At 45.1% G+C, this 12,526-nt stretch overlaps 1 protein-coding gene across 1 annotated transcript in view; it reads left to right on the top strand.

Annotated features, from left to right (window-relative positions):
• Positions 1 to 12,526, top strand: part of LOC137353665 (excitatory amino acid transporter 2-like) — a 57,422-nt gene that overhangs the window by 23,525 nt on the left and 21,371 nt on the right. The window contains exons 2-4 of the mRNA XM_068020022.1: positions 2,556 to 2,702; positions 9,805 to 9,957; positions 11,994 to 12,244. Coding sequence (XP_067876123.1) covers positions 2,576 to 2,702; positions 9,805 to 9,957; positions 11,994 to 12,244 — 531 coding nt within the window. The 5' untranslated portion in view covers positions 2,556 to 2,575. The remainder of the gene's footprint in view (positions 1 to 2,555; positions 2,703 to 9,804; positions 9,958 to 11,993; positions 12,245 to 12,526) is intronic.

Genomic DNA, 12,526 nt, shown 5'->3' with positions numbered 1-12,526 from the left:
CCCTAAGCTCTGGAATTCCCTTCCTAAACCTCTCCATCTCTTGCTTCTGCTTTAAGACACTGCTTAAAACTGACCTCTTTGACCAAGCTTTTGGCCGTCAGTTCTAATCTCCTTATGTGGCCCGGAGTCAAATTTTGTCTGATAACACTCTGGTGAAGCGCCACATTAAAGGCCTAAATAAATATAATTTGTTGCTCTTGGGAGATGTACTGGTTTTAGTAAATATTGGACACTTGATCAAAAGCTTAGATTATAAATTCTAAAAATAAAAGCGGTATACTTCAAAGCATAGGCAATAATACAACAAAAAATCACATCATTAGCAACATACATACAACATACAAAATAAGATTAAAGTGTGGTATACTAATCTATTTAGAAGGCAAAAATTTTGTATAAATAAATGTGGAGGTGAAATTACAGGTTAGTTTATAGTGTATAAAATCCAAGAGTTCATTTAATTCCTCCACTTTATACATGATATGCCTAATTAACATAGTGGGGTAGCAATCAGGCTAGGCCGGGTTTTGGGCCTAGGCTCAGGGCTGCGGAGGCCTGAAGCAGAAGGCCTGAGCTGAGGAGCAATAGAAGTTGGCCACCGGGCCTCATCAACATGTTTAAGGAATCGTGTGCCACCACAAAGAGAGAAAGTAGTATTTGCCTTTCTGTAGTGTCCTTCACAACCACAGGACAATTTCACAGACAATGAAATACTCTTGAAGTGCAGTCACTGTTGTAATGTAGGCAATATGGCAGCCAGGTTGCGCATAGCAAGCTCCCACAAGTAGCGATGTGATAATGATCAGATCGTATGTTTTAATGATGTTGGTCTCTGGAGTGATGCTTAAACTCACAATGCTCTGACTCAAAGTTCAGAGCCACCCACTAAGGCATGGCTGACACAGCCAGCTTTCCCGATGGAGGAAACCAATTTTGGCCTTCTGCCTCACCAGCAGCAGCCTTCGCGGAAGTCCCGGCATGGCATGGGGTGTTTAAGGTGGATGATTTGGTGGGAGAGTCAGTGTGTCGGGAGGGTCTGATTGTGACTCCCATGTATTTGTGCATAGGGGAACTCTCCTGCTTAGGTTAAGATTTTAAAAGAAAGAAATTGCATTTATATAGCACCTATATATCTCCATCCTCAATGACGGGGGAGCCCAGCACATCAGTGCGAAAGATAAGGCTGAAACATTTGCAACAATTTTCAGCCAGAAGTACCGAGTTGATGATCCATCTCGGTCTCCTCCTGAAGTCCCCAGCATCACAGATGCCAGACTTCAGCCAATTCGATTCACTCCGCGTGATATCAAGAAACGACTGAAGGCACTGGATACTGCAAAAGCTATGGGCCCTGACAATATTCCGGCAATAGTACTGAAGACCTATGCTCCAGAACTTGCCACGCCCCTAGCCAAGCTGTTCCAGTACCGCTACAACACTGGCATCTACCCTGCAATGTGGAAAATTGCCCAGGTATGTCCTGTACACAAAAAGCAGGACAAGTCCAACCCAGCCAATTACCGCCCCATCAGCCTACTCTCAATCATCAGTAAAGTGATGGAAGGTGTCATCAACAGTGCCATCAAGCGGCACTTGCTTAGCAATAACCTGCTCTGTGACGCTCAGTTTGGGTGCAACTTTCAAGCCCTGGCAACATTCTTGTAAATCTCCTCTGTATTCTCTCCAGAGCAACTTTGTCCTTCCTGTAATGTGGCAACCAGAACTGTACACAATACTCCAACTGTGGCCGAACCAGCGTTTTATACGGTTCCAGCATTACATCCCTGCTTTTATTTATTTATTTATTTTTTATTTAGAGATACAGCACTGAAACAGGCCCTTTGGCCCACCGAGTCTGTGCTGACCATCAACCACCCATTTATACTAATCCCATATACCTACCACATCCCCTATCACCTACCTATACTAGGGGCAATTTCTAATGGCCAATTTACCTATCAACCTGCAAGTCTTTGCTGTGGGAGGAAACTGGAGCACCCGGCGAAAACCCACATGGTCACAGGGCGAACTTGCAAACTCCGCACAGGCAGTACCCAGAATTTTACCCGGGTCACTGGGGCTGTGAGGCTGCGGTGCTAACCACTGCGCCACTGTGCCGCCCTTTATTCTATACCTCAGCCAATATGCCTTCTTCACCACTCTAAACACCTGTCCTTTAGCTTTAGGGACCTGTGGACATGCAATCCAAGGTCTCTCACTTCTTCTACCCCTCTCAATACCCTCCCGTTTATTGTGCATTACCTTGCTTTATTTACCCTCCCCAAGTGCATTACCTCACACTTCTCTGGACTGAATTCCATTTGCCACTTTTCCGCCCACTCAACCAAACCATTGATATCATGTTACGGAGTGTTACACTGAAGGTGTGGGCTATATTATGGAGTGTTACACTGAAGGTGTGGGCTATATTATGGAGTGTTACACTGAAGGTGTGGGCTATATTACGGAGTGTTACATTGTGAGGTGTGAGCAATGTTCTTACGGTGTGGGTCTGCGTTGTAAGATACTACAATGTTATGTTTCTTTCTGTCCAGTTTCCAGTGCATTTACAGAGATGGTGAATCAATCAGACATTCATATTCCAGACCATCACCTGAGCCTGGATGAATTCCCCAAACCCCCCTTTTCGAAGCTTTGCAATTGGTTGGAAAAAAATCTACTGCTCCTGCTGACCGTTCTTGGTAAGACTGCGGCACCACTCTTTGTGATTTAAGTTTCAGCTCGTTACATCTTTGACAGGTGAGGTGAGGGAATGCTATGTGTGATCTTATCTCACACTGGATAATACAAGGGCTGGGATGTGACATACAGAGGCAAGTGTGATTTATCCACTGAGCCATGGCTAAAGCACTAAATCATCCCCATAAAGAATGAAAGAACGTGCATCTATATAATACATTTCAGGTCATCCAAAGTACTTCAAAGTCACTGTTGTAATGTTGATAACGAGGGGCAGCCAATTTACGCACAGCAAGCTCCCACAAACAAATGTGGCATTGACTGAGGGGAGAATGTTGGCCAGGATTCCCGGGAAAGCTACCAAGGTTTCTTCAAATGATTCCAGTAGATCTTTAGTAAGACATCATTTGAACCATGTGGGTAGGAAGCAGTGACATCTCATAAACCACGAAAGTGAAGGCTGAGAGTTTTTTTTAAAGAACAGACTCCCTGAGGTGTGCTTGCACACTGTCATGTGCTACAGAGTGTCTTATACTGTATATCATGCAGAAAGATTAATTTCTGCCTGTTTCCAGTTCCATGATGTCATGGTAGAGCTCAAATGGCCAGCGGGCGACCGTAATTATGTCACATCTTGAAACCACAGAGCTTCTGTGAATGATTGGCCCGAACATCTGTGCCCATGTTACAGGCTAAAAATGTGTGCCAAAGCATCCAATATGGCGAGTGGGATACGCCCCTTCATTCTGAGCAGACGCTGCACCGCCTACCATATTGGTATACACGTCAATCGAGGCGTCGAGTGCCCAGGAACACAAGAACAACAGAAATAGGAGCAAAAATAGACAATATGACCCATTGAGCCTGCTCCGCCATTCAATACGATCATGACTGATCTTGGGCTTCGATTCCACTTTCTTGCCCGCTCCTCATATCCCTTGATTCCCTTCGAGACCAAAAATCTATCTATCCCGGCCTTAAATGTATTCAGTGATGGATCATCTACAATCCTCTGAGATAGAGCATTCCTAAGATTCACAACCCTTTGAGTGAAACATTTCACCTCACCTCAGTCCTGAATGATTGGCCCCTTATCCTGAGACAGTGACCCCGCGTTCTAAATTCCCTAACCAGCAGAACCAATCTCTCAGCATCTATCCTCTCAGGCCCTTTCAGAATCTTGTATGTTTCAATTAGATCACCTCTCATTCTTCAAAACTCCAGAGAATATAGGCTTAAATTACTGAGCCTCTCATCATAGGACAACCCCCTCATCCCAGGGACCAATTTAGTAAATCTTCGCTGCATATCCTCCAGTGCAAGTATATCCTTTCTTAAATGTGGAGACCAAAACTGCACACAGTATTCCAGGTGTAGTCTCGCCAAAGCCCTGTACAATTTTAGTAAGACTTCTTTATTCCTGTACTCCAATCCCCTTGCAATAAAGGCCAACATGCCATTTGCCTTCCTAATAGCCTGCTGCACCTGCATGTTAACTTTGTGTGTTCCTTGTACAAGTACACCCAATTCTCTCTCAACATCAACACTTACCAGTTTCACACCTTTTAAAAAATATTCTGCTTTTCTGTTTTTACGACCAAAGTGAGCAACTTCACACTTCCCTGCATTATACTCCATTTGCCATCTTGTTGCTCACTCACTTAACCTGTCTATATCTCGATGCAACCTCTCTATATCCTCCCCATATATATCTCGTTGCCCATGCCTGAAACATATGCAAATAAGGGGTCTAATGCCTGTCTGATGCCCCCGTCACCAAACTGGCTTGTCCTAAACACAGACATTGCAGTTAGGACATGCTTCCCTCCAAATTCCCATGAAAACAATAACAACTTATATTTATATAGCGCCTTTATTGTAATTAAACATCCCAAGGAGCTTCGCAGGAGCGTTACAAAACAAAATATGACACCGAGCTACGTAAGGAGATATTAGGTGAGATGACCAAAAGGTTGGACAAAAGGTATTTTTTAAGGAGTGTCTTAAAGGGAGAAAGCAAGGTAGAGAGATTTTTATTTATTTTTTATTTAGAGATACAGCACTGAAACAGGCCCTTCGGCCCACTGAGTCTGTGCTGACCAACAACCACCTATTTATACTAATCCTACATTAATCCCATATTCCCTATCACATCCCCACCACCTACCTACACTAGGGGCAATTTACAATGGCCAATTTACCTAACAACCCACAAGTCTGTGGCTGTGGGAGGAAACCGGAGCACCTGGCAGAAACCCACGTGGTCACAGGGAGAACGCAAACTCCACACAGGCAGTACCCAGAACTGAACCCGGGTCGCTGGAGCTGTGAGACTGTGGTGCTAACCACTGTGCCGCCCAGTAGATGTGGGCAGGGCATCCCAGGGATTGGGCCCTAAGCAACTGAAGGCACGGCCACCAGTGGTGGAGCAATTAAAATCAGGGATGCTCAAGAGGCCCGATTTAGAGGAGCGCAGATATTTCGGAGGGTTGTGGGACTGGAGGAGATTACAGAGCTAGGGAGGGCCGAGGTCATGGAGGGATTTGCAAGCAAGTATGAGAATTTTTACAACCAAGATGTTGCGTGACCTTGAAGCCAATGTAGGTCAGGGAGCACAGCGGTGATAGGGGAACGGGACACAGATAGCAGAATTTTGAATGACCTCAAATTTACAGAGGGCAGAATGTGGGTGACCAGTCAGGAGTGCATTGGAATAGCTGAGGCTAGAGGTAACCAAGGTATGATTGAAGGTTTCAGCAGCAGATGTGCTGAAGCAGGGGCGAAGTTGGGCGATGTTTCAAAGGTGGAAATAGATGGTCTTAGTGATGGCGTGAATCTGTAGTCGGATGCTCATCTCAGAGGCAAATATGACACCAAGGTTGCGAACAGTCAGGTTTAGTCTCAGACAGTTGCCAGGGAGGTGGATGGACTTGGTAGCCAGGGGGCGGAGCTTGGAGTGGGGACCGACAGCAATGGCTTCAGTCTTCCCAATATTTTATCGGAGGAAATTTCTGCTCATCCAGTACTGGATGTCGGATAAGCAGTCTGATAATTTGGCAACAGAGGAGGAGTCGAGAGAGGTGGTGGTGAGGTAGAGATGAGTGTCATCAACGTACATTTGAAAACTATCACTGTGCTTTTGGATGATGTTGCCAAGTGGCAGCATGTAAATGAGAAATAGGAGGAGGCCAAGAATATGGACAGCAGGGGTAACGGTGTGGGAGAAGGAAGAGAAACCATTGCAATGATACTCTGGCTATGATTAGACAGACAAGAATGGAACCAAATGAGAGCAGCTGGACAATAGTGGAGAGGAGGATGGTATCATCAACCATGTCAAAGGCTGCAGACAGGTCGAGAAGGATAAGGAGGGAGAGTTTACCTTTGTCGCAGTCATATAGGGATGTCATTTGTGATTTGATAAAGAGCCATTTCGGTACCATGGCAGGGTTTGATGGCATTCATGACTATGTGGTAGGGAACATATATTAACCACCCAATTCTCTCAACTAGATTCCAATCTGGAATCACTACTGGGCATCTGTTATTCTATATATAAACTACCCAAATCCCTCGATTAGATTCTAGCCTGTAACTCACTCCTAGGTATCCGTTATTCTCGGTAACAGTCTGTGTGTGTGTGTGTGTGTGTGTGTGTGTGTGTGTGTGTGTGTGTGTGTGTGTGTGTGTGTGTGTGTGTGTGTGTGTGTGTGTGTGTGTGTGTGTGTGTGTGTGTGTGTGTGTACAGTGTCATAGTTGCTACTGCACTCATTATAAGGTGGTAATTGGTCATTGTCCTGTTTCAGCAACACCATGTCTGCACAGTTTAGTGTTTTGGTTATACTCTGCATCACGCAATTGAACTTCTGTTTGCAGGATTAAGCGCGTGGTTTTCTCAAATGTAGGGCAGTTTGCAATGAGTCTGTACGTTAAGTATAACAAGGGTATGTTTGATTTCTTAATCCTGTTGAAATTCCTGGAATGGCTTGATTTTTGTTTGCTATAGCAGGGATTGTACAGAGCTGTGGGATTACAACACACTGTGCTGTCAGTCCTTCATACTCAGTGGGTTTTCCCATTTCTTTTTGAGCAGAGGGAGAACATGCATCATTTAATGATTTGAACGATTTATGGGGAAAAATGGGAAAGTCTTGCATTTATATAGCACCTTTCCCAAGCTCAGGACCGCCCAAGGCACTCCACAGCCAATGCAGTACTTCTGAAATGTAGTCACTGTTGCAATTTGGGAGACATGACAGCCAATTTGCGTAGATTCTGTATATTGACTGATGTTCCTCAGTTCATCCCTCGCTAATGCCCTAAAATGTGTGAAATGATCAGATAATCTGTTTTGTAGAGGTTTGTTGGGGCTAGATATTGACCAGGACACCAGAGAGAACTTCACGGCTCTCTTGTCCCACAGGATCTTTTACATCCACCCAAGAGGGCAGACGGGGCCTTGGTTTAATGTCTCATCTGAAAGACGACACCTCTGACAGTGCAGCACTCCCTCAGTACCGCACTGGGAGTGTTAGCTTAGATTATGTGCTTAGGTCTCTGGAGTGCAGCTTGAACCCACAACCTTCTGGCGTGCAACCCACTGGACCGTGCCTGACATCTCAATGGGAGGGATGAGGAGAACCCCTAGCATTGATGGGTTAACAGGCACAGTCACTGGGAAGCTATCCAGCACTCAACCTCTCTCCTAGCACCAGTGAGCAGGACGCTGGGCCTCTCTGAGAATGCAAGAGCTAACCAAACTTTATGTCCTATTTTTGTTAATGTTTGTTGAGTTAATTTGAAAGAGGCATGGTACCTGTCTGCACATGTCCACATGGCAGACTGGTCAGAAAAGTAAAAGCCTATGGGATACAGGGGAATGTGGCAGGTTAGATCCAAAATTGGCTCAGTGACGGGAAGCAAAGGGTAGTGGTCAACGGATGTTTTTGTGAATGGAAAGCTGTTTCCAGTGGCATTCCACAGGGCTCAGTATTGGGTCCCTTGCTGTTTGTGGTATAAATTCATGATTTGGACTTAAATGTGGGAGGCATGATGGGGAAATTTGCAGATGACACAAAAACTGGCCGTGTAGTTGATAGTGAAGAGGATAGCTGTAGACTCCAGAATGATATCAATGGTTTGGTTCAGTGGGCGGAAAAGTGGCAAATGGAATTCAATTCCGAGAAGTGTGAGGTAATGCATTTGGGGAGGGCAAACAAAGCAAGGGAATACACAATAAACGTGAGGATATTGAGAGGGGTAGAAGAAGTGAGAGACCTTGGAGTGCATGTCCACAGGTCCCTGAAGGTGGCAGGACAGGTAGATAGAGTGGTGAAGAAGGCATATGAAATGCTTTCCTTTATTGGCCGAGGTATAGAATACAAAAGCAGGGATGTAATGTTGGAACTGTATAAAACGCTGGTTAGGCCACAGCTGGAATATTGTGTACAGTTCTGGTCACCACATTACAGGAAAGACATCATTGCTCTGGAGAGAGTAGAGAGGAGATTTACAAGAATGTTGCCAGGGCTTGAAAGTTGCAGCTATGAGGAAAGATTGGATAGGTTAGGGTCGTTTTCTTTAGAACAGAGGAGGCTGAGGGGTGATTTAATTGAGGTGTACAAAATTATGAGGGGCTGAGATGGAAGGACCTGTTTCCCTTAGCGGAGAAATCAATTACCAGCGGGCACAGATTTAAGGTGATTGGTAGCAGGACTAGGGGGGACATGAGGAAAAACCTTTTCACCCAGAGAGTGGTGGGTGTCTGGAATCCACCTCAATTCATTTAATAGGTACCTGGAGATGGACCGGAAGTGCTATAACCTGCAAGGTTATGGACCAGGTTCTGGAAGGTGGGATTTGATTGGACGACTAGTTTTTTCAGCCGGCGCATACACGATGGGCTGAATGGCCTCCTTCTGTGCCGTAACATTTCTATGGTTCTAGGATGCAGAGAACACCAGTACAGATATCTCCCTGAGAGAGAGGGGACTGAGAGATACCAGTCAGTCTACAGATGCCACAGTGAGATATGGACTGAGAGGTGCCAGTCATTGTGCAGACATCTCTCTTTTTTTAATGTTGAAGATTATGTGGCAATTTTCAAGACTAGAGCTGCTTTTTAAAGAAGATTATAGATGAAATTGAACCGAAGACCAGCATCACATGCTTTCACTTGAATCAGTGAGCACTCCATTAATTCATCTTTCCTTTAACCTCTTTGACGGTCCCATGAATGCTTCTTGATCAGAAGGGATTGGAATTTCATTAGGGCCTCAATGATCCTGCGTAAATCCGAGTTAAATAAGAAATTAAAGTGGAAGCAAATCCCTCGGACGGCTGTTGTTGGCTTTTTTTTAATCAACCTCTGCTCGGCATTTGAAGAGAGGTTGATCCAAAGCCATTGAGTGTCACAAATCGACTGTCTCGAGCCAACTTGAACAAGCTCGCAATTCATTGAAGGATGAATCACTTTGCTATTCATTAACCAGGTTTAGAAAACAAATATTAGACTTAGATCGCCAAGCCTAGGTTGTCAGGGTACTTTTTGTTATAAAGTGGCTGATATCAGTGGTAGCACTCTTACATCTGGGTCTGAAGATTGTGGGTTCAAGTCCCACCCTAGAGTATTGAGCACAAAGATCAAGGCTGACATCCCAGTGCAGTATTGAGGGAGTGCTGCAATGTGGAGGTGCTGTCTTCTGGATGAGGCATTAAACTGGGGCACCAACTGCCCTCTCAGGTGGATGTAAAAGATCCCATGGCACTATTTTGAAGAAGAGCAGGGGAGTTCTCCCTCGTGCCCTGGGCAATATTTATCCCTCAGTCCACGTCATTGAAACAGATTATCTGGTCATTGTCATATTACTGCTTGTGGGAGCTTGCTGTGCGCAAATTGGCTGCTATGTTTCCTACATTACATCAGTGACTATACCTCAAAAGGTACTTCATTGGAAACAAAGCACTTTGGGATGGTTCACGCTCCTGAAAGGCGTTATATAAATGCAAGTCTTTCTCTAGTCTGTGTGTGTGCATGTGTGTTTCCGTGAGTCTGGGTTTAACACTTGAGAGTCTCAACCTGGTTTTAATCTGTTGTTGTTTCAGGTGTGATTCTGGGTGCTGTATTCGGCTGTCTCCTGCGTATGGTACCTGACCTAGGCCCCACCTTTCTCCTGTTGGTGTCCTTCCCTGGTGATATCCTCATGCGGATGCTGAAGATGCTGATTCTCCCGCTCATCATTTCCAGCCTAATCTCAGGTGAGAAAGTATGGTGGTCGTCCCATACGAACATACGAACTAGGAGCAGGAGTAGGCCATTTGGCCCCTCAAGCCTGCTCTGCCATTCTATAAGATCATGGCTGATCTGTTTGTGGACTCAACTCCACTTTCCTGCCTACCCCCGATACCCTTTGACTCCTTGTTTGTCAAGAATCTGTCTACCTCTGCCTTAAAAACATTCAATGACCCTGTTTCCACCTCTCTCTGGGGAAGAGAGTTCCTCAGACTCACAACTCTCTGAGAGAGGAAATCTTTCCTCATTTCGGTCTTAAATGGGAGACCCCTTATTTTTAAACTGTGTCCCCTAGTTTTACTCTCTCCCACAATGAATATCCTTTCAACATCCACCCTGTCAAGTCCCCTAAGGATCTTGTATGTTTCAATCAAGTCACCTCTCATCCTTCTAAACTCCAGTGACTACAGACCTGACCTGTCCAACCTTTCCTTATAAGGTAACCTTCTCATCCCAGGAACCAGTCGAGTGAACCTTCTCTGAACTGCTTCCAATGCATTACATCCTTTCATAAGTAAGGAGACCAAAACTGTACACAATACTCTAGATGTGGTCTCACTAATTCCCTGTCCAACTGTAGCAAAACATCCCTACTTTTATATTCCATTCCCCTTGCAATAAATGACAACATTGCATTTGCCTTCTTAATCACTTGCTGTACCTGCATACTAACTTTTTGTGTTTCATGTACCAGGACATCCAGATCCCTCTGCATCTCAGAGTTCTGCAATCTCTCTCCATTTAAATAATATGTTGCTTGTCTATTTTTCCAGCCAAAGTGGATAAGTTCACATTTTCCCACATTGTATTCCATCTGTCAAAACTTTTCCCACTCACTTAACCTATCTGTATCCCTTTGCAGACTCCTTACGTCCTCTTCACAACTTACTCTCCTACCTACGGGCGGCACAGTGGTTAGCACCGCAGCCTCACAGCTCCAGCGACCCGGGTTCAATTCTGGGTACTGCCTGTGTGGAGTTTGCAAGTTCTCCCTGTGTCTGCGTGGGTTTCCTCCGGGTGCTCCGGTTTCCTCCCACAGCCAAAAAAGACTTGCAGGTTGATAGGTAAATTGGCCATTATAAATTGCCCCGAGTATAGGTAGGTGGTAGGGGAATATAGGGACAGGTGAGGATGTGGTAGGAATATGGGATTAGTGTAGGATTAGTATAAATGGGTGGTTAATGGTCGGCACAGACTCGGTGGGCCGAAGGGCCTGTTTCAGTGCTGTATCTCTAAATCTAAACCTAAATCTATCTTTGTGTCATCAGCAGATTTAGCAACCATACATTGTCCTTCATCCAAGCCATTTATATAGATTGTAAATAGTTGAGGCCCCAGCACTGATCCCTGTGGCACTCCACTAGTTACAGCTTGCCAACCTGAAAACGACCCATTTATGCCTACTCTCTGTTCCCTGTTAGCTAACCAATCCTCTATCCATGAACCAATCCTCCATCCCTGAACCAATTCCCTATCCCACCAGCATCTCCAGTGTTTCTCCTCTTCTTGGTCCTGTAGCTGCTGAATCACAGAGCAGTGCCAGTCGATGGTTGCAGACGACCACCCCGCCTCACTCAGAGCCTTACTTATTCTTCAGTGAGTCAGCAGCTATTCATCTATGGAATGCATCACAATCAACCTGGATCCTGTTCTCGCTTAAAGAAAGAGCTACATACCAGTGCTTACCAGCTGGAGTATGAGGTTCATTGTAATCTTCCTACCAACATTTACAGGGGGTGGTGTATGACTGGGAGGGGACGGTGTTGAGCAGTGTAAATAATACAGCAAAAGTGGAGGCCTCACAACATCAAAGCAAAAAACAAGTCTTCCTAAAAGGTCAACCCACACATAATGGGTGTCAATAGAAAAGAATAGGAATTATACGGCAAGTCAGCCAACATTGGAAAGAGACAAGGCAGATTGATGTTGTGGGTGAAATGGTTTCATTGCTTTTTGCAAATCTCACATCGCGACGCTGACCATTGCTCACTTTTCTCTCCAGGTCTCGCGAGCCTTGATGCCAAATCAAGTGGCCGAATGGGCTCTCGGGCCATGGCTTATTATATGTCCACGACAGTCATTGCCGCTGCTCTTGGTGTCATTCTGGTGATCGCCATCCACCCTGGAAATATAAAGCTCAAGACGCAGATGACCGTGATGTCCAAGAATCCAGAAGTGTCAAGTTTGGATGCCTTCCTGGATCTGATCCGGAATCTATTCCCGGAAAACCTTGTGCAAGCGTGTTTCCAACAGGTGACCTTCTTTCACACTTAGTTTAATTAGCCACTCATTTTGCCAATGGCAGGATTGAGCAACTGCCACACCAGGTACACTGCCCCATAACGAAGAAAGAACTTGCATTTCTATAGCACCTTGCACACTCTTAAGATGTCTCAAATCACTTTACAGCCAATGAAGCACTTTTTTGAAGTGTAGTCACTATTGTAATGTGGCAGACAGTTTGCACACAGCTCAATTCCACAAACAGCAATGTGATAACAACTAGATAACTTACTTGTTAATGTTATTGGCTAG

The sequence above is a fragment of the Heterodontus francisci genome, chromosome 41, assembly GCF_036365525.1.
Source record: "Heterodontus francisci isolate sHetFra1 chromosome 41, sHetFra1.hap1, whole genome shotgun sequence".
NCBI lineage: Eukaryota > Metazoa > Chordata > Chondrichthyes > Heterodontiformes > Heterodontidae > Heterodontus > Heterodontus francisci.
Note: the sequence above shows the minus strand (reverse complement) of the source record. Positions and strands in the feature narration are given on the sequence as shown.